The 21,702-nt window shown below is 45.4% G+C and overlaps 1 protein-coding gene across 2 annotated transcripts in view; it reads right to left on the reverse strand.

Moving 5' to 3' along the window:
• The window catches only part of SLC4A9 (solute carrier family 4 member 9), an 859,184-nt gene that overhangs the window by 115,209 nt on the left and 722,273 nt on the right, over positions 1-21,702 (reverse strand). For both annotated transcript variants that reach the window (XM_069763883.1, XM_069763884.1), the window contains one exon: positions 21,359-21,537. In XM_069763883.1, coding sequence (XP_069619984.1) covers positions 21,359-21,537 — 179 coding nt within the window. The remainder of the gene's footprint in view (positions 1-21,358; positions 21,538-21,702) is intronic.

Consider the following 21,702-nt stretch of genomic DNA (forward strand, 5'->3'; position numbering starts at 1 on the left):
TATGCTATTGCCTGTCATGAACAGAGGAAAAGAGACAAACTACGGAGAAGGAGTCGTCGGCGTTTTTGGCTACACCCTATAGTGGAAGTCCGAGAGAGTCGTGGAGCCTACCATTGTCTGTTTGGCGAATTAAATGACAACCAGGAGAAATACTTCGAGTACACCAGGATGTCACAAACCAGCTTCCGATATCTGCTGCGTCTGGTGGAAGGAGCCATTTCCAGGCAGGACACGCAGCTACGTAAATCGATTTCCCCCGAGGAACGTCTGCTGGTGACTCTACGGTACGTAATGCAATGTGAAGGATTTATATGTTCTTGCCATTTTTTCAAGTAACGTGTTTTGGTATTGTGGGGTGGGGGATTGTAATTAAGAATGAAAAATTTTTTCAAAACAATTTAATAATTACATTTATTTATTTTTCTTCTTGTCAGTTTCCTGGCTACCGGAGAGACCTTGAGATCACTGCACTTCCAGTTTCGGATTGGAGTCTCCACACTGTCTGGGATTATTGCCGACACATGCCGCGCATTGTGGGACAACCTCCGGGAGGAATTTTTACCCATCCCTACAACAGCAATATGGCAGGCCAACGCCCAAAAATTCGAACAAATGTGTTCTTTCCCTAACTGTATTGTATTGTAACTTCAAGAAGTTGATCTCTGTTTTTTAATTATAAAAAATACTTTTCCACCGTGCTAATGGCAATTGCAGGTGCGGACTGCAGGTTTCTCGCTGTGGACATTGGAGTCTGACATGGGCCGAAGATTGTACGATAACAATTTTAATTTCCCCCAGCCACGACCTCTTCCCAACACCGAAGGACCGGCCCTGCCATTTGTTGTGGTTGGGGATGAGGCTTTTCAAATGTGTGGCAACCTACTTAAACCGTACTCCAGTCGGGGGTTGGACCGCACAAAAAGTATTTTTAATTATAGACTGTCCAGGGACAGAAGAACTGTGGAGTGCGCCTTTGGCATCCTGGTCTCCAAATGGCGTATCTTAGGATCCGCTATAAATTTGAAAATTGAGACAGTGGATGAGGTGGTGAAGGCGTGTGTGGTTCTACACAATTTTATTATTGATAAAGAGAGAGTCAACGTGGAACTCGATGAACCCATACCAAATCCATTGCCTGATTATCAAGCTCATCCTCTGCGGACAACTTTGGAGATTGCTCATATGAGGGACCAATTTGCTGCATACTTTGTTTCCGATGTTGGGCGTGTTTCATGGCAAGATCAAATGGTTTAATTCAACTTGTTGTTATGATGTCATGTAAACACTGTGGAGTCCATGTCATGTAACCATCCTATGTAAGGTTATTGTTATAATGTCACCCGATTGTCTAATGCGTTGTGTTTGTAAATAAAGTTCTTGTGCCTTTCCGTTTTCACAAAACAAATCTCCCATCCGTTTTTCCATAGTAATTGTAAAATCCAATTTTATTGAAAGTAATGTTTGTCCCCCAAAATTTATGTGAGCACCAGTACCCAAATGGACTGTGACAAAACAAAAAAATTTTCAGCCGTGTGTACCATAGTTTTGACGTATAACATGATCGGCTCCCACCTTGTTAACCATTTTTAATACTGAAGACTATTTTCATATGGAACCTGGCTTGACAAGGAGGGAGACGATCATGTTTGCAAAACTCTACAGAGTTAACACTATTGTACTCAGGATGCTAGAATTTGTCCAGAGTCAAATAGTGGCGACACTGTGAACATTGCTTCCACCTCACCTGACCAATATTCTTAAAGGGAACCTGTCACCTGAATTTCGTGGGACTGGTTTTGGGTCATATTGGCGTAGTTTTGGGGTGTTTGATTCACCCTTTGCTTACCCGCTGGCTGCATGCTGGCCGAAATATTGGATTGAAGTTCATTCTCTGTCCTCCATAGCACACGCCTGCGCAAGGCAATCTTGCCTTGTGCAGGCATGTACTACGGAGGACAGAGAATGAACTTCAATCCAATATTGCGGCCAGCATGCAGCCAGCGGGTAAGGAAAGGGTGAATCAAACACCCCAAAACTCCGCCAATATGACCCAAAACCAGTCCCGCCAAATTCAGGTGACAGGTTCCCTTTAAGGTACATTAATAAAACTATTATCCAACGATACCGACCAGTGATACGACCGGACCGTGATCGTTGTTTATTTGTCGCGTGGTTGCTGGAGAGCTGTCACACAGACAGCTCTCCAGCGACCAAAAAAGAGCAAGTCCCGTGTAATCTGGGTAATGTTATGAAGCGCATGGCCGCACTCACGATGTTTACCATTGTAAATGTAGTTATTAAAAATACAAAAAACCATTTTATTTCGGTGTGTGACACGTTCATCGCCGTCAGCTTTACGTACTGTGCCAGCCCTAAACCACAGCACAGCGTTTATTATTAATTAGTCAACGGTGTGCTCTGCTTTACGGGCGGGAATCACAGTGTCAGTCATTGCGGAAAGATGACGGCGAGGCACGTGGTTGACACCTTTTTATATTTGTGGGGTATTGTTCAATTTTTATTTGAGTGTTTAATACACTGCGCTAGTAACCCAATATTACCTATTTTAAAATAAAGACATCGCTGGATCGGTGTCTAACTCGCCGATCCAACAATGACAGCGTGGGTACCAAAAAAAAAACCTAATCATTCGCTGACACCAAAAATCTCACAGCAGGGGCTCAATCGTTTTACGATTACAGAAAAGATAACGTTGGTTACACAAAAAAACCAACTTTATCTATACTGAAATCGTTGTGCGATGGTACATTTTAAACTTGACATATTGAGCAATGCTGGTTGTGTTTGTAACAGCTGATAGTACAATGAGCGCCAGCCCTATAAAACAATTAATGAAAAAAAATGAAAAAAATATTGTCAGACATTGCACATCAGGTGTTACAAAGACAATATTTGTGTATACGGCGCAAGGTGTGATTTGGTGCAAACTTTATTTGAGACAATAAAAACCAATTTTTTTTAAAAAAATAACTTTTTTATTTAGGGACAGGAAAAAAAATATGGAAATTTAATTAGGGGGTATCCACATCAGCAACTAAAGGGGATTGATATCCCTCACTTCTGGTGGGTGTGGAGGAGACAGAGGAGGAGGACGAGGGGGAGGAAGCAGCAGCATAGTCAATGACACTTGACGGGATGCCGACATCAATCCATGGTGGCGAGACTGACAAAGCAGGAGGTGAGGGAGGAGGAGGGACGACCAGTGTCCTTGGCTGGCTACTCCGGCTCCGGGTCGACCCAGGCTGTGAAGTTGTGCTCCTTGTAGACCCAGGCTGGGTACTGGGTGTGCTCCGTGTAGACCCAGCCTGGGTACTTGGTGTGCTCCGGGTCGACCCAGGCTGTGTTGTGGTGGTAGTTGTGGGAGCAGCCATAGCCAAGGACGTAGTACTTGTCATCGTCGTTGTCTTCTTTTTTTTCCTCCTCTCTCCCTCTGTGTGTGGGTCGGCTTCCCGTCTGTGCCCGTGTGCCCTTGAAGGCCTGTCTTGCTCCGACCTTTGGGGCTCTGTTCTGTGGTGGCGGTGGCGGTGGCCCTCGGCACGCGGAGCTCTGTGGTGGTGCTCTGCAGCAGGAGTCGGAGTCATGGCAGCCAGCGATGGTACTGTGGGCACATTTGTCGCTGACTGCATGACCCGAGCCTGCTGCAGAGCAGTGACATAAACATTGTTGCAGCCCTGCATGACCGAAATCTGGAGTTCCGGCGTAAGATGTTCAACCATCCCGTTGTGAATGGCATTAAAAAAATGTTTGGCCGGCCTCGCGAGATCCGTTTCGATGTTTTCAAGACGCCGTTCGATATTGGACATTTTATCGCACAGCGCCTTGAAACGATTCTGAAATACGGTGCTCAAATGTAAAAATTCGGGCATGACCGCCCTGTCCGAGGCCCGCTGACGCTGTCGGGAAGACCCGAAGGAAGGAGCGACAGAGGCCTCGGCCAGGGGAACATCTGATGGACCGGCTGCCGGTTCGCCAGATTGTGGTGGTGCAGACCTGCTCTCGCTGTGGGATGGCTGCGACGCTTCAGATGGCGCTTCACGAAGGACCGCTCCAGAGGGTCGGACAGTCTCGCGGGTGCTGCTGTGTGTTCTGTGAAAACATAAGGAAAGCATTAGTATACTAAATATCACATTTCACATGCATCATTAATTAACTTTACCGCCAGGTATCCATTACCGCCATTAATATTAACCTATTTTTAATATTGACACTGCATATGCACCATCAATATTAAAAAAAATGCATTTATTTAATTCAAAATAGTCACCCATGGTTGCGGTTTGTAACGCCAGACAATTATGCTTACGTTGGAATTGCCATGACGTCACGGTCATGTGACCGAGACGTCATCACAGGTCCTGCGAGCTGAGCAACCATGGGAACATAACCTGCCTTGCAGTGGAATGTTTGCCGTGTCTTTAATATTTAAATTTTTTGTGTATAACTAAATCTGGGATACACCTGGATAGCCACTATACTACTACACTATGAAATATTGGCTGGGCATGGCCAATCTACTATCTTTCTGTGTTCTGTATACTTCAGATTTCAGGGAAATTGCTAGTCAAGCTCACCATTGTAGTAATCCCAGAAGGGAGCCGCTGTGTCAAGTTTGAAAAGAACAGAAATGAATCTAAATTCGAGGTCAACGAGGCGTGAAAAGTAAAAACAAAATACTTTATTCACTTCAATCAGAAGCAGAGGATGAAACATCTGCACAATACAATAAAAACACTATCTACGCGTTTCAGGTCTGATGTTCCCTGCCACCTGAAACGCGTAGATAGTGTCTATTGTATTGTGCTGATGTTTCATCCTCTGCTTAAGATTGAAGAGGATAAAAGTATGTATTTTTTTCCTTTTCACGCCTCGGTGAACTTGCCTTTTGTTGTTCATTTCTATACTTTGTACTTGCCCAAATAAATGGCTGGGTAATAAGCTACGTGGCTGGAATGTAGTATGTGAATATGAATGTTGTAAAAACTAGGTGTGTGCATAGGTACTATACTTACTCTCTGCTTTCAAGGACCGGTCGCAAGAACTGCAGTATACGGTTATACTTGTACACCGAGGTCCTTGAAGCGGCAGCACCACTACGAGTCTATCCCTCCTTTTTCAGGCCCCTCTTGAAACGGTCCTTCATGGAGCGCCATCTGGTCCTCAGTTTTCTAACTGTGTATAAATAAATAAAAAAATTTAAAAAAAATTAAGAGAATATATTGACAACGATTACGCAACCGTGTGCAATACCAATAGAAGACATCACAGACGGTTGTGTAATCCTGGCATGATGGGTCACAGCAGCATTTTGGAAATACTTACGAAAACTAGCTTGGACCGTGGAGGAAGCGCTGTCGAAGCCATCCCACAGCAATTGTGCCACCTCTTTCCACAGACGCCGCAATATGCCCTGGTCCGCGTGCCGGTGGTCACGGCTGTCCCACAACGGGCCCCGTTCCTCTATGGATGCCACCATGAGGTCTATGTCCAGGGGTTCATCCAGGGCCCGTTGTGAAACCTAGAAAAAATGGAAAATATTAATTTTTGCAAGATAAATAAAAGTTGTCCCTACCTCCTCCACCGCCACCTACCACACACAACACCACCCCATCCCACCACCCCCCATACCCGCAAAAACAAAAAAAAACCACAAAAATAAATAGGTTTGAAATAAAAACTTACTCTCTGTCCTGCAACCACAGCTTGGCCCCGTGGTCTCTGCTCCTGCTCCCTCTCTTCCTCCTGGCTCTCCTCCTCACTTGAAGAAGCCTGCAAAATAGTTTACAAAAAAGTTGAGTGACCCATCTACAAATGACAGCGAATATAGTAATAGTAGATCATGTACTCACCGGACTCCTCAGCGGTGGGGTGTGGCTGGAATCGCTGCCGCTGGCCATGACAAATGCAATTCTGAAATAAAGAACAAAATAATTGATCGTATGCTCCTATGCACAATCCAGCAATATAAAAAAAAAAACAAAAAACTTTTCATTTAAACCACAAAGAACTTTGCACTCCAACTACTAATGCTGAGCAAACAACACTGCCACATTGATTAAATTAAAGAAACAATGGCTGAGACAACCCAATGAGACAACCCAATGCCAGAGTAAACAAAAGCCTAAAGATAAGAAAACTAATCTACAACAGACCCAATGTAGTAATACCAAAAGAGTGTTTTTTTTTTTTTAAAAGTACAGTAATGCACTGAGCAAGCAACCCAAAAAATACAATAGATTTTTGAAAGGTAAAAATTAACAAATAAAAACACCATACTTTACAATAAAACCGACAGGGCCGGAGACAATAAAAGGACATACAACGCCATACATCACAACCAGATACATACAACAATGTCTTTACATAACCACAGTGCAGAACATAATACACAACTTGCAATAAAAAATTATTAAATGTAACAAGGGCGCAGAATAATTCTATACACTACCATACTTTACAATAAAACCGTCAGGGCCGGAGACTATTAAACGCCATCATATAACGCAAGAATAAAACATCACAACTGAATACAAAAAACACCACCAAACCAATAAATGGAAACTAAAATTCTATCCTGGAAAGAACAATAATCAAGGCCGCAGACAATGAAACGCCATCCTATACAACGCCATACATCACAACCAGACTAAAAATACCACAATATCTTTAAACAGTGCAGAATATAATACACAACTTGCAAAAATAATTTTAAAACACATGTAGAAAATGCACAGAATCATTCTATACTTACATCTCTGGACAGCGGATGAGAAGACAGTTTCTCTGGTGTGTCTGGTCTGATGTAGACTGTTGTGTAGCCTGCTGCAGAAGTGACAAACAATCCAAAAATTTTCTTTATATATGGGGGATGTTTTTCTCACAGTTTGCACTGTCTAGACACTGTCTAGACACCTTTTTGTTTAATTTTATGTAACGACGTATGCGTCGTACAACGCACGCACGACGCACACACGCGACGCAAGTGCGTTGTCAATGTGTTTCAATGGAGATTTTAATGCAATGGCGACGCACGAGCGACGCAAGTGCGACGCATGCGTTTTTTGGACGCTACAAAAATGCAACATGGTAGCGTCTCCGACGCCACCCAGGTGCGGTGAAACGACGCATGCGTCGTGCGTTTTACTGAAAACGCACGACAACGCAACGCATGCGTCCCCAATGATAAATATAGGGGCGCATGACGCATGCGTTGTCGTGCGTCGGCAACGCAGCGTCGCATGACGCTAATGTGAACGTAGCCTAATAAGGACATGACATGCGCCACTCTCAGCCAAGAGATAGCAGAACACCCTTTCATGTGTATAGCCATTTCTACCACCTCTATACAAAAAGCACCAGTGCCTCCCTCTTGAGATGCTTGTGGGTCCCATTGGTGAGATCAATATATACAATCCATTTATGTAACATACATTGATATGGCATATGTGTACAAGATCAGTATATCCCTGTAAGCCTAAGGTCTGTAGTGACGGAATTAATGTGGATTTGAGGTGAAGATTTCACACCATGTGTTCAGAGAAGCTTTCAGAACAATACATGTGAAGGAATCAATTTTCTTAGGATATGAAAAAATGGCCTTCTGTCCTTGTTTGTGTCCTAGGAAACTGGGTAAAAATTAAATAGGGTGGAGGCACCAAAAGGCAGTTTTGCACAAGGCGATATTAGGTATCAGAATATCTGGATGTGTCACAGAATACAGTTGGGTAAATAAGTATTTGATACACTGTCAATTTTGCAAGTGTTGCGCCACCTACAAAGAATGGAGAGGTCTGTAATTTTTATTGTTTTGTAAGATGGCTGCCGGACGAGTCCTTGAGGGGAGATGTGTCATCGTGGCTATTAGCTGCGGTGATGTGAGCTCGGAAATATGTTCCAGCAAGTATAGTGCAGAGAGAGTTATTTTGGCCATTCCAGGGCCAGGTTTTACGAGTGGTCATAAGAGATGGGTGAGAATGACCGCTCACATATCCCAACCCCAGGGGCATGGTTTTGCTAATAAAATGGAGGCCAGGTGTCTCATTCAGTGTCTGTGGCTGGAGGTGTGGAGACCTTTAGTGTGTGTGCCAAAGACAGTGACCTGAGCGAGCAGACCCGCAGTATTATATGGACTGTTTATTTTTCTGTTTCCTTTCCTTTTTTTTTCCTGGAAAAAGCTGTTTATTTGTTTTGGATAGCCAGAGTGGTTTATGCAGATTTTAATAAACTTGCCTGGATATTTCAACAACACTGCTTCCTGTGCTTATGCTTTGCTTAGGTTAAGATATACTACCGCATTTCCCTGATCTATCAAGTCAGTGATTCCATCATAGAAGTAAACTTTATTATCCTGGCATTATTTGTCTGCTACAAACCTATGCTGGCTCTGGGTAATTACTGTATTTGTATCCAATTACTTGCAAACATGCTGTTCAATAATTTGTTCATAGATCTTTCCTGGTATAAAAGTAAGGTTCACTGGCTCTGCCTTCTTTCCTTTTTTGAAGATGGGGACAATATTTGCCCTTCTCTAATCTTGTGGGACTTCTCCTGTTCTCCAGGGTTTTTCAAAGATTCTGGCTAGTGGTACTCTTTCAGTACTTTAGTATGTAATTCATCATCATTGGGGGGTATGGGGTATCTAGATAGAGGCAGCACCTCTGGTGGAGTGCTTGCAGTGTCCTCTTTGGACAGCTCTTCCATCTTTGGTCCTCATCTGATGCTCAACTCTCACCTGTACCTTCAAGTAGCTGCTAGCATGCGGCAGCGGGTACACCCCGGAACACCGCCTCGGCAGGCGGGCCAAACCAGGTGAGGGTTGCTGTTGGGTTCTTTGAGACCTACAGTGATTTTCAAGGGTTTGCCTACCCATGCATGTGAAGACTGGATATGGCAGACTGTGCGGAAGAAACCAAGGTTCAACGGACAGACAAGCGATTTCCAGCACAGTGTTGTGGAGCACTGAGAGGGGGCAGCGAGGCACATATAGGACACTGCTGGCCATCCACTGCACCCTGACCTATCTCCAGTTGTCTCGCTTAGCTCTTGCCACTGGGGCTCGATAGGTACGGGCGAGAGAGTGAGGTTGACGACTGCGCAACTCCTCCTCACTTTAATCCAAGTCAAGCGCAAGTCATGACTTCAACCACTGCGTAACAAAAAGTCCTGTGGCGATGGGAGAGTGGCAAAGCAGCAGGTGTGGAGTCACTGGAAGCTGTAGTCACGAACCTGCACACAGGCGGCCCAGGCCATATGGTCGCTCTCTACTGGACCGAAGCAGCAGTGGAGTTCGGCAGCCTCCTGGGTGTCTGAGCAGTCCTGTTCAGGATCACTCTGCTCACCTCAATCGAGGAAGGGGCTAGAAAAGGTGCCTCAAACATAGTCTGCTTCATTTCACCTGGCCAGCCTACCGCAGCTGGCGGGTTTCCCATACAGCGGTCGACACACAATAAAGAAAAAGAAAATGATGGTACTCAACCTTGGCACATGGAATGTGAGAACTCTGCTGGATAATACCAAGGCAGACAGACCAGAGAGAAGAACTGCATTGGTTGCTCGGGAGCTAGCTCGTTACAAGGTTGATATAGCAGCTCTCAGCGAAACACGCCTGGCAGACAAAGGTCAATTGACAGAGCATGGTGGTGGATATACATTCTTCTGGAGTGATCGAGGCAGCACTGAAAAACAAGAAGCAGGCGTGGGATTTGCTATCAAAACTCATCTTGCTCGTAAACTTACCTGGCTTCCGGAGGGCATTAACGACCGTCTGATGACATTTCAGCTCCCACTTACAAACAAGAAACGCGCGACTCTGATCAGTGCCTATGCTCCCACGATGACTAATCCGGATGACATTAAAGATAAGTTCTACGATGAACTTGACACACTTATTTCAGCAATCCCACGGGCAGACAAGCTCATTATACTTGGAGACTTTAATGCCAGAGTGGGAACAGACCATCAAAACTGGGAAGGGGTCATTGGGAGACACGGCACTGGCAAGTGTAACAGTAATGGCCTGCTGCTCCTCAAGATGTGTGCCACACATGACCTTGTCATCACCAACACTTTATTCTGCTTACCCACCCGCAAGAAGACATCATGGATGCACCCACGCTCGAGGCATTGGCATCTCATTGATTACATCATTGCCAGGAAAAGGGATGAGATGGACTTTAGAGTGACGAAGGCCATGTGTGGTGCAGACTGCTGGACTGACCATCGCCTCATTGTGTCTAAGTGCAGGCTCCGCATCCTGCCTGCGAGGAGACACCAAGGGCAGAAAACGACAAAGAGGCTGAATGTCTATAAGCTGCAAAACAAAAGAATTTCAGGGGAATTTGCCAGTGACCTTGATGGCAGACTGTTAAATTTACTACAGGCAGAGGAGATTGGCGTTGAGGAACAGTGGACAATTCTGAGAGATGCTGTTTATAATACTGCTCTGGAGCATCTTGGATCAGCAACCAGAAATAATCAAGACTGGTTCGATGAAAACGACGAGGAAATAAAGACACTCCTAGAAGAGAAACATCAGCGGTATAAGGTGTACCAAAATGACCCCACATCGTTAGCTAAGAACGGTGCCTTTACCAACATAAAAAGAAAGGTACAAATCAAGCTACGCGAGATGCAGGATATCTGGTTTAGCAAGAAGGCCGACGAAATTCAGGGCTATGCAGATACCCATGACCAGAAACGCTTCTACGATGCGCTCAAAGCTGTATATGGACCCCAGTCATCAAGCTCTTCATCTCTGCTTAACGCAGATGGAACTAAGCTGCTGACAGAAAGGAAACAAATTCTGGAACGGTGGGCTGAGCATTTTAATAATATTCTTAATCGCCCTGCCAATATCAATGATGAGGCTATTGCTCGCCTGCCCCAGGTAGAAATCAACAATGACCTTGATGTTCTTCCAAGTGGAGATGAAGTCAGGAAAGCAGTAAAACAACTTTCTTGTGGAAAAGCACCCGGAAATGATGCTATACCTGCTGAGGTATATAAATCTGGCGGCCCTGTTCTGATGCAAATGGTGACCAAACTATTCCAATATATGTGGACGAAGGAACAGGTTCCACAACAGATGAAAGATGCCAGCATAATCCACATATACAAGAGGAAAGGTAATCGCCAATCTTGTGACAACCATCGAGGCATCTCCCTTCTGTCCACTGCAGGCAAGATATTGGCTCGTGTCTTGCTCAACCGCCTTTTACATCACCTTGAGCAAGGACTATTACCCGAAAGCCAGTGTGGTTTCCGTGCTAAACGTGGAACAGTAGATATGGTCTTTTCAGCACGTCAACTTCAGGAAAAGTGCCAGGAGCAACACCGTGCCCTTTATGTAACTTTTGTTGATTTGACCAAGGCTTTTGACACAGTCAGTAGAGATGGCCTGTGGAAGATCATGGGAAAATTTGGCTGCCCGAGCAAGTTCATCTCAGTCATCCGGCAGTTCCATGATGGCATGATGGTGAAGGTTCTGAACGATGGAGACGTATCTGAGGCTTTGCCAGTAACAAATGGCGTAAAACAAGGCTGTGTGCTGGCTCCAACCCTGTTCAGTATGCTGTTCTCTGCAATGTTAAGTGATGCCTTTAACAACTGTGAAGATGGAATCCAGGTTAGGTACAGGACTGATGGCAAGCTATTCAACCCAAAACGCCTGAAGGCGGTTACGAAAGTGCATGAGACTGTTATCCGTGAATTACTATTTGCTGATGACTGTGCACTTAACGCTAGCACGGAACAGCAGATGCAGCATGAAATGGACAGTTTCTCGCAAGCCTGCGACAGTTTTGGTCTCGAGATCAACATTAGAAAAACCGAAGTTATGTATCAACCGGCTCCAGGAAAACTGTACAAGGAGCCACGTATCACGGTGAAGGAGCAAAACCTCAAAGCAGTCGATAACTTCACCTACTTAGGCAGCACACTTTCCCGTGAAGTAACCATAGATGCTGAGGTTAACAACAGAATCGCCAAAGCCAGTGCCGCCTTCGGGAGACTGCGTAAGAACGTCTGGGAACGAAGGGGACTCAGCCTTACTGTTCTGTCTTCATACACGTTGATACGGTGTGTGATCCGACATACGGCATAAACCACTTCTGTCTCCCAAATAAGCAGACTGTTCTCTGTAGTCTAACTTGTTTATTGGTAAACATGAGCGCGGTAAAACTATAAGAATACAAATTATTTGAGTAAGTATTGTGCAAATAGTAACATGACTGCAACTAACAGGGAAAGCATACAGGATGATACAACTTCTATAATAACTACATACAGCAGGTAACCAAAATCACATTTCCTGTGTACTGGCTGCTATACAGTTAATCACACTCTGTACAACATTACATAGCAAGTACAGGGATAATGGTCTTACCGGATAAACTTAACCGGAATGGGAAGTAAGTGAGGTAGTTCAACACAGCAGATTAACACGTGTGTCCAGGGAAATACACAGAGAGAAAATGGAGTTTCCCCTTCCCATGATACCTTGGTGAATCCCAGAATGCAACACTCTAATAGTTACTGAAAAACACAGGTAATAAATTTAACCACCACTGGGTGGTGCTGTAACACAGCAAAACCAAAACTATGGTATTAAACCTTTTTAAAGCTAGATACGAAACCTGACCTTCGCTAGAATGGGCAGAACACTCCCCGCTTGGCATCAACCGATGCCACCCACAGGTTCTTTTGGCGAAAACAGTAAGACAAGTTCCGCAACTGGTCTGAGGAATAGTTTACTCTCCCCGGACTTGACTACTTTGACCTCGACCTTACGCACCGTCCCATCTTTGCTTGGGAAGGCCTTAGTGATGAGGCCTAGTGGCCACTCATTACGGTGAGACTGGCTGTCTTTCATGAGAACGACATCACCGGTTTTGATGTTTGGTTTGTCGGTCTGCCACTTCTTCCTGGGTTGTAAGGTAGAGAGGTACTGCTTCCTCCATCTGTCCCAGAAGGTATTGGAGAGACTTTGGACTTGTCTCCATTGTCGTCTGTAGAGGTCCTTGTTGCTAAATTCTCCAGGTGGAGCGCTGAGAACGCAGGCTTTCTGAGTAAGTAACATGGCAGGAGTGAGAATGGTCGGATCCTCAGAGTCACTAGAAAGTGAAGTCAATGGTCTAGCATTAATAATGGCCGAAACTTCTGCCAGGAATGTGGTCAAACTTTCATGTGTGAGTCTTGCGCTACCTGCTTGCAAGAAGATGGAGTCAAGGATTCTGCGTGCCATTCCTATCATCCTCTCCCAAGCGCCTCCCATGTGAGAAGAGTGTGGAAGATTGAAAGTCCAGGTGCATCCCTGCTCATTCAAGTACCTTTCCACACTGGTGGTGTCTAGGTTGGAAGGAATTTGAAGTTCTTTCACTGCTCCTACAAAGTTGGTACCTCTATCGGAGCGTATGTGCTTCACGGGCCCTCTGATGGCGATGAAACGTCGGAGTGCATTTATAAACCCTGAAGTGTCCATGGACTCAATTACTTCGATGTGGACTGCTCTGATGGACATACAGGTGAACATAACCGCCCAGCATTTGGCATTGGCTTGGACTCTTCTAGTGTGCCGTGCAACCACAGACCATGGCCCGAATACGTCCAATCCGACGTTGGTAAAAGGAGGTTCTGTCTGGTGGGAGATTGGCCATCTTTGGCTTTTGAGTCCCGCCACGGAGTTTGCGACAAATCACGCAGTTGTAAATGAGTTTACTCACGCACCGCTTTGCTCCAACTATCCATAGTCCAGCAGTTCGTAGATTTCCTTCGGTAAACAGTCGGCCCTGATGTTTCACCAAGACATGGTGGTGTTGCACAAGCAGGGTCGTGACATGATGATGTCCAGGAATTATTATAGGGTGTTTCTCCCCAAATTCCACTTCAGCTTCTTGAAGACGACCTCCAATTCTTAACAGCCCATCTTGGTCGATGATTGGATCAAGCTTCTTCAAGACACTGTCTCTAGAGACAGGTTGGTTTTTATTGAGGTTATCTATTTCTTTGGCGTAACATTCACGTTGTATGGTATGAATTATAACGTTCTTGGCATTTTCCATGTTTGGAACGGTAAAGGCAAGCTTGCAGTGGTGCCAACCTTTGCAAGGTTCCTGGATGGCGGGTGACGTTGACTTGTAGGATCGAGCCGCATGAATTAAACAAGCGAGGGCACGAACAAGCGAGTTCCAAGTTGAGAACCTATTGAAACGGTGGGATTTGAGGTGATTGTCTTTAGTCACCGTACGTAGGACGGATACCTGAGGGCGGATTTCTTCATCTGCCTCCGGATCTACCAGCTCAAAGATGTTTGACTCATCTGTGTATGGCGTCGAACGGTATAAGAATGTTGGGCCAGTAAACCAGGTTGTGTCCTTAAGGTGTCTTGCTTCAATGGATCTGGTTGCGTGGTCCGCAGGGTTGTGGCTTGTGGACACATAATGCCACTGTTTAGGGTCGGTGGATCTCCTGATCCTTAGCACCCGATTGCTGACGTAGACATAGAAACGACGAGTTTCATTGCAAACGTACCCCAACACTACCTTGCTGTCAGTGTAGAACTCGATTTCTTTGACCTCCAGGTCCATTTCTGTTGAGATAAGCTCAGCTAACTCTACTGCTAACACAGCTGCACAGAGTTCCAGTCTGGGTACTGTGTGTTCACGGAGCGGGGCCAGTTTTGTCCGGCTCATAACAAGCCTCACGTGGCATTGTTCGTTGATGTCAATAGTTTTCAAATATGCCACTGCTGCAATTGCTTTGGTTGAGGCATCGCAGAAGATACAAAGCCTTTGCATCTTGATTTCTGTTGATGGCACAGAAGCATATGGTCGTGCAACGTAGAGACTTGACAGGGCTTCTAAAGAGTTCTTCCATCTTACCCACAAGTCTCTTTTCTCACTGGGAAGCGGATCATCCCAATCGGACGTCTCTTGGGTGAAGTCTCTCAACATCATTTTACCTTGGATAGTTACAGGAGTTACAAATCCCAGAGGATCGTACAAGCTGTTCACAACGGACAGGACGCCTCTACGCGTGAAAGGTTTCTCTTCTTCGCTGATCTGGAAGGTGAATGCATCCTTTTTCAAATCCCAAAGTAAACCCAGGCTCCGCTGCATAGGAAGGGAGTCCGTGCTTAAATCCAAGTCTTTTAAATCGGTTGAGTAATCTTGAGAGGGAAAGGCTGCCATTAGTTTTTGGCTGTTGGAAGCAATTTTGTGCAACCTCAAATTGGATGAAGCGAGCATTTCTTGTGCCCTTTTCAGGAGACTGACTGCCGACTCATCTGTGGGTGTGGATTTCAGGCAGTCATCTGCGTAGAAATCCTTTCCACAAAAGATCTTACATCCGATCCATACTTTGCTTCACCCTCTCTGGCTGAATGTCTAAGCCCATAGATAGCGACAGCAGGGGAAGGGCTGTTCCCGAAGATGTGTACCTTCATACGATATTCCACGATGTCCTTGTAGGGGTCATTATCGCGGTACCAGAAAAACCTCAAGTAGTTTCTGTGTTCTTCTTTAACAAGGAAGCAGTGAAACATCTGTTGTATGTCGGCCGTAAATGCTACTGCATCTTTGCGGAAACGAAGGAGTACTCCCAGAAGTCTGTTGTTGAGGTCTGGACAAGATAGAAAGACGTCGTTTAAAGAAACACCTTCGTATCTGGCACTTGAGTCAAATACCACTCTTATCTGACCAGGTTTCTTCGGATGATACACGCCGAAAATAGGTAAGTACCAACATTCCTCTGAATCTTGAAGTACAGGTGCAATTTCCGCGTGGCCACTCTGGAATATTCTCTCCATGAAGGTAAAGAAGTGTTCTTTTGTCTCTGGTGACTTCTGCAGTTTGCGTGTAAGGGAGACAAATCGACTGTACACAAGTTCTCTGTTGTTGGGTAAGCGTTGCCTCTGTGGTTTGAATGGTAAAGGTGCGACCCAACTCTTTGATTCATCTCTTACTATCTCTCGCTCCATGATATCCAAGAACAGTCTGTCCTCTATGGACGTTGCTACCTGGTTGTCTTCTCTTGTCCTGTGGAAAACTGTGCACCCTATATGATCTTGCTCACCATCGCATGCATGGTCTTCACAGGAGGGATCAGCTAACGGACAAGATGGAGGGGTGTTGTGTGGCAATTCTTTAATCAGGAAACTGCTCTCGCATGGCTGGAAGAGAGACGGGCGTCCATTCTCGAGGGTATTGGTGAGCATGCTGTCGACTGATGTCGGCCTGTGTGCTCCACCCAAACAGACGTCTCCCACAATGACCCATCCTAGGTCAAGTCTCTGAGCATACGGGGCATTTTGTGGGCCGTTGATCTGTCCTCTAGCCTTGTGGACCCGTAGAATGTCTCTTCCGAGGAGTAAGACGATAGGGACTCCTTGGTCAAGCTCCGGTATCAGGTGAGCTATACGTCTCAAGTGGGTGTGATGAGCTGCTACCTCCGGTGTAGGTATCTCAGACCTGTTGTCCGGAATTTGATTGCACTCTAGTATTGATGGTAAGGATAAGCAGGTTTGACCGTCCATAGACTCTACTTTGAATCCGGTCGCTTTTCTCCCCGCCGTCTCGACAGTACCTGCACATGTCTTCAAGGAGTACGGAGAGCCGGGACCAGCAATGTTGAAGGTGTTGAAGAAAAAGGACTTAGCTAGAGACCTGTTACTCTGATCGTCCAAGATTGCATATACCTTGATTGCCTTATCCCGTTGGCTCGCTGGAAATACTCTGACAAGACAGATCTTCGAGCAGGATCTTCCTGCTACAAGTTCCTTGCAGATCTCTGTACACTGAGAAGTGACCACTGGGGTGTCAATGTTAGTGTCCATCTGTTTTTCGGCAGACTCTTATACTCGCGACGATACCCCTGAGGGTGGTCCAGGGTGTAAAGCCTTGTTGTGCGCCACACTACTGCATTCTGCGCATTTCACACTGGTTTCACAGTTCTTGGCAGAGTGTGAGGTAGTCGCGCAGCATCTGAAGCATATCTTGTTTTAATTTAGGAAGCTCTTACGGTCTTCTAGAGGCTTCTCCCTGAAGGCTCTACATTTTAGTAGAGGATGAGGTTTCTTGTGTAGGGGGCAGTGTTTGCTGAGATCCTGAGGTTTGTCCTCCTCTGGAGAGGACTTACTTGCCCTGTAAGGAAAACCTGTGGAGGTAACATTAGTTTTGTGTACTGCCACTGGTGTTTTACTGGGTTTTACACCGGAGGCAGTGGTACATGACATAGTGAAATCGAAACTGGGGTCATTTCTAACTTTAGCCTGCTGAGCAACAAAGTCTACAAACACCCTGAAAGGAGGAAATGGCACCTTATGAGCCTGTTTGTAACGGGACCCGTGACTGACCCACTTTTCTTGTAAGTTGTAAGGGAGCTTTTGGACCATTGGGTTGACACCTCTGGCAGTGTCCAGGAATGCCAACCCTGGTAGGTCACCTTCTGCCTGAGCAGCATGCACCTCCATTAACAAGTCGCTCAGTTCTCTGAGCTTGTGATAACCCTTATTTGCTATCTTGGGAAAATCATCAATTCTTTTATACAAAGCGTTTTCTACAGCTTCTATTGACCCATAACATTCTTCGAGTCTCTCCCACACCATGCAAAGTCCTGTGTGTGGGTACTTTATGTTAATGTTCCTGATTCTTTTGGCGTGTTCAGCTGACTCGTTCCCAAGCCACTTAACCAGTAGATTTAACTCTTCACTACTGGAAAGATGCAAGTCTCTGATGGCGTTCTGGAAGGAGGCTCGCCAAGCTCTGTAGCTTTCAGCTCGATCCGTGAACTTTACAAGTCCCTTGGTCACCAGCTCCCGGTGGGTAAAGAACCTTGCAAAGTTCATAGTGGCTGAGTCAGTGTCAACATGAGCTGGTGTGCTGTTGTCATGCAGTGTGTGTGGTGCATCCTTATACCTGGTAGGAGCTTCTGGCTTAGGAAAGTCTGCATAAAACCGTTCTGAAGTGAAGGGTATCCCTGTCAGTCTGGGAGGAGGCCGTACCTTCTGTTCTGTAAGACGGTAGTGGTGGTCGACGTCGTTTCGCAGTATACCTTCCTGCTTCCAGTACGGTGTTTGGAGGAAGGATCTCTGGTAATCTGTATAGGCTGGTTGGTGTAACGGATCAGAGTTGTCTTCTATTCCGGGATGTTGGTGGACATATTCTGAGACGCATTGAGCAGGGTCCTGACGATCAAGGTCTGGTCCACGTACGTCGCTGTCACGCTCAGATTCGGGAAACTCCACGGCTTCTAAGAACTCAGCTTTGGCTATTGCGGCTGCTGCTTCTTTTTCGGCGGAAAGCCTTTCTAAGGTCGCTCGCAGGCGTGCTGTATCTGCGTCTCTATCGGCTTGCAGGCGGGCTCTTTCTGCTTCTCTATCTGCTTGCAGGCGGGCTCTTTCTGCTTCTTGCTCTGCTTGCAGGCGGGCTCTTTCTGCTTCTTGGCAGGCTCTTTCTGCTTCTCTATCTGCTTGCAGGCGGGCTCTTTCTGCTTCTTGCTCTGCTTGTCTTAACTTTAACTGCATCTCTTGTGCAGCGAAGGAGGATCTTACCTTCGCCGCCTCAGCTTCTGCTCGGGCGAGGGTGACAGACCTTTTCGAGGAAGACTTGCTAGAGCGGCTTGTTTGAGACCTCGTCCTGACTGAGGATGCTCGACTTGCAGACATCGTGTGTCCGTTTGCAGGCTGTAGGACGTCTCAGAGCGGGTAGGAATGACTTCAGCGTAGACTGAGACGTGTAGCGCTTGGCGGGCAATATGGCGGCCGCTGCGGTATCTGCAGGCTGTGCGGTGAGGTACAAGCGGCTGTGTAAGTGGTCTTGTTATTGCTGGCGTCTAGCCTGGGTTTGCTAGCCTCCGCTGGTATTTAGCTTCTGTTTTACTGGCCTCCGCTGGCGTCAAGAATCCGTTTTACTGGCCAAGCTGGCGTCAAGAATCCGTTTTACTGGCCAAGCTGGCGTCAAGAATCCGTTTTACTGGCCAAGCTGGCGTCAAGAATCCGTTTTACTGTTCTGTCTTCATACACGTTGATACGGTGTGTGATCCGACATACGGCATAAACCACTTCTGTCTCCCAAATAAGCAGACTGTTCTCTGTAGTCTAACTTGTTTATTGGTAAACATGAGCGCGGTAAAACTATAAGAATACAAATGATTTGAGTAAGTATTGTGCAAATAGTAACATGACTGCAACTAACAGGGAAAGCATACAGGATGATACAACTTCTATAATAACTACATACAGCAGGTAACCAAAATCACATTTCCTGTGTACTGGCTGCTATACAGTTAATCACACTCTGTACAACATTACATAGCAAGAACAGGGATAATGGTCTTACCGGATAAACTTAACCGGAATGGGAAGTAAGTGAGGTAGTTCAACACAGCAGATTAACACTTGTGTCCAGGGAAATACACAGAGAGAAAATGGAGTTTCCTCTTCCCATGATACCTTGGTGAATCCCAGAATGCAACACTCTAATAGTTACTGAAAAACACAGGTAATAAATTTAACCACCACTGGGTGGTGCTATAACACAGCAAAACCAAAACTATGGTATTAAACCTTTTTAAAGCTAGATACGAAACCTGACCTTCGCTAGAATGGGCAGAACACTTACCACCAAGCTGAAGGTCTACTGCGCGGTGGTCCTCACCACACTTCTCTATGCTAGCGAGACCTGGACAGTGTACAGCCGGCATGCTAAACAGCTTAATCATTTCCACATGAGTTGCCTCCGCAGACTCCTCCACATCAGGTGGCAAGACAATGTCCCAGACACGGCAATTCTGGAACAAACTCGGCTCTGCAGCGTTTACACTCTCCTGCTGAAAGTCCAAGCCAGGTGGGCTGGACATGTGGTCTGAATGCCGGACAGCCGACTTCCAAAACAACTGTGCCAAGGAAAGCGAGCAGTTGGGGGGCAGAAGAAGCGCTACAAAGACTGCCTTAAGGTGTCTCTCAAAAACCTGGAAGTCAACACCAATGAATGGGAAGAGCTTGCCCTGGATCGTCCAGGTTGGCGGGGCAGGATCACCTCAGGAGCACGTGCAGCTGAAGATAGGAAAATCTGTGACGCAAAAAGAAAGCGTGCTGTACGCAAGGCACAAGCAGAATCTGGTGTACTGACCACATCTGCTTTCGTATGTCAAGTATGTGGGCGAACCTTCAGGGCCCGGATTGGACTCATCAGCCACCTCCGGACCCATAACTATTAATTATCTTCTAACCCTGAAGTCATGGTCATCTTCGAAAACGAAGGACGAACATCATGTAATTCATCTGGACCAGGAGATTTAAATTAGCTAAGTATTCCCTAATAAACTCTCTGCTTACAGATAGTGTGGATTATTTTTTTCCTTCAATAGCACAGTGAAGATCAGTTGATGCTACTTTTACTTCTAAGGATATGTTCAGACAATCAATAAACGCTGCTGGATGAACACTGCGTACTTGTGCAGCATCTAGATGTTACAGCATAGTGGATGGAATTTCAAGAAATCCTATGCCCACTTGGCATCCACAGACACCTGCGGCTCATCCACAGAGATGGACATGCGGTGCGTCTCTACAGAACGTAGCATGTCAATTTTTCTTCTAGAGATGCTAGCCTCTGCAAGAGAAATTTTACCCATAGAATGTATTGAACGCGGTGAATCCGCACGATTCAGTGAACACATGCAGACTCACCTGCATTCAATAGATGGCAGCGCTTTGAACGCAGAAAATGTGCACTGCGTCCAAAGTGATGCCACTTCCGGATCATCTGCAGATTCCCTTAGAGAACACAGATGCAAAAAGTAGCAAAAATAAGAAAAAAAACTATATTAAACCTCTATATAAATAGATGTTCCTGTAACCATATTGACCTAAAGAAAAAAGAAGTCCTAAATCAAGCCACAAATTGCAGACATGATTGGGTCCATGTGGCTCTCCACATGGCAGACAGATGCTGCACCTGCCTGCTACTTTCATGAACTAGTCTGGTCTGAAAATCAGACTAATCTACCTCATCCTGTGATTCAGGTCTGTGTGAAAAGTAGTCCATATGCACTAGCATATAGGCTAATATTGTCAGTGCTATCCACATGAGATTCATCTTCTAAATGGAAAGCACTCAGATGGAAAATATGTTCATATTAACATACCCCAACTTTTAGAAATTTCACTGAGGATATGCTGGGTATAAGCTACTAAATCTGTGGCTGAATTTCCTTCATTTCTGAATTAAGCCTGTTTCTTTGTGTGTGAATCTATTAATTTTTTATATTTCTGCAGTATTTTTTGTCAAGATCCTGTAAAAGAAGCAGAACTTTTTACTCAACTGTAAATTACCGTAAATCTTACCTGGTACCCAGAAATTTTGGCTGTTCTCCAGGAGCAGACACAGTTGTCTCCATTTTTAGGCTGTTCATATGTGCAAGAGAGATTACTGTAGCAGACACGTACCAGGGAAGACCCATGAATGATGTCACAATGATCAATAAAGATATGCAAAAAAAATCCAGATGAAGACCTGCACCTTTCTGCAAAAGACAATATTTTCTAATAAAAAATATATTTAAATATTCATATAAAATGGGATCTCTATGAAATTTTAACACATAAAACACATTTTCCTGTTATTTTTCTGCTTTTTTGGCACAGTATTTTTTTTTTTAAAAAGTGCATCATGCTATAGGTGTGACTTT

Source organism: Ranitomeya imitator, chromosome 4 (assembly GCF_032444005.1).
Source record: "Ranitomeya imitator isolate aRanImi1 chromosome 4, aRanImi1.pri, whole genome shotgun sequence".
Taxonomy (NCBI): Eukaryota; Metazoa; Chordata; class Amphibia; order Anura; family Dendrobatidae; genus Ranitomeya; species Ranitomeya imitator.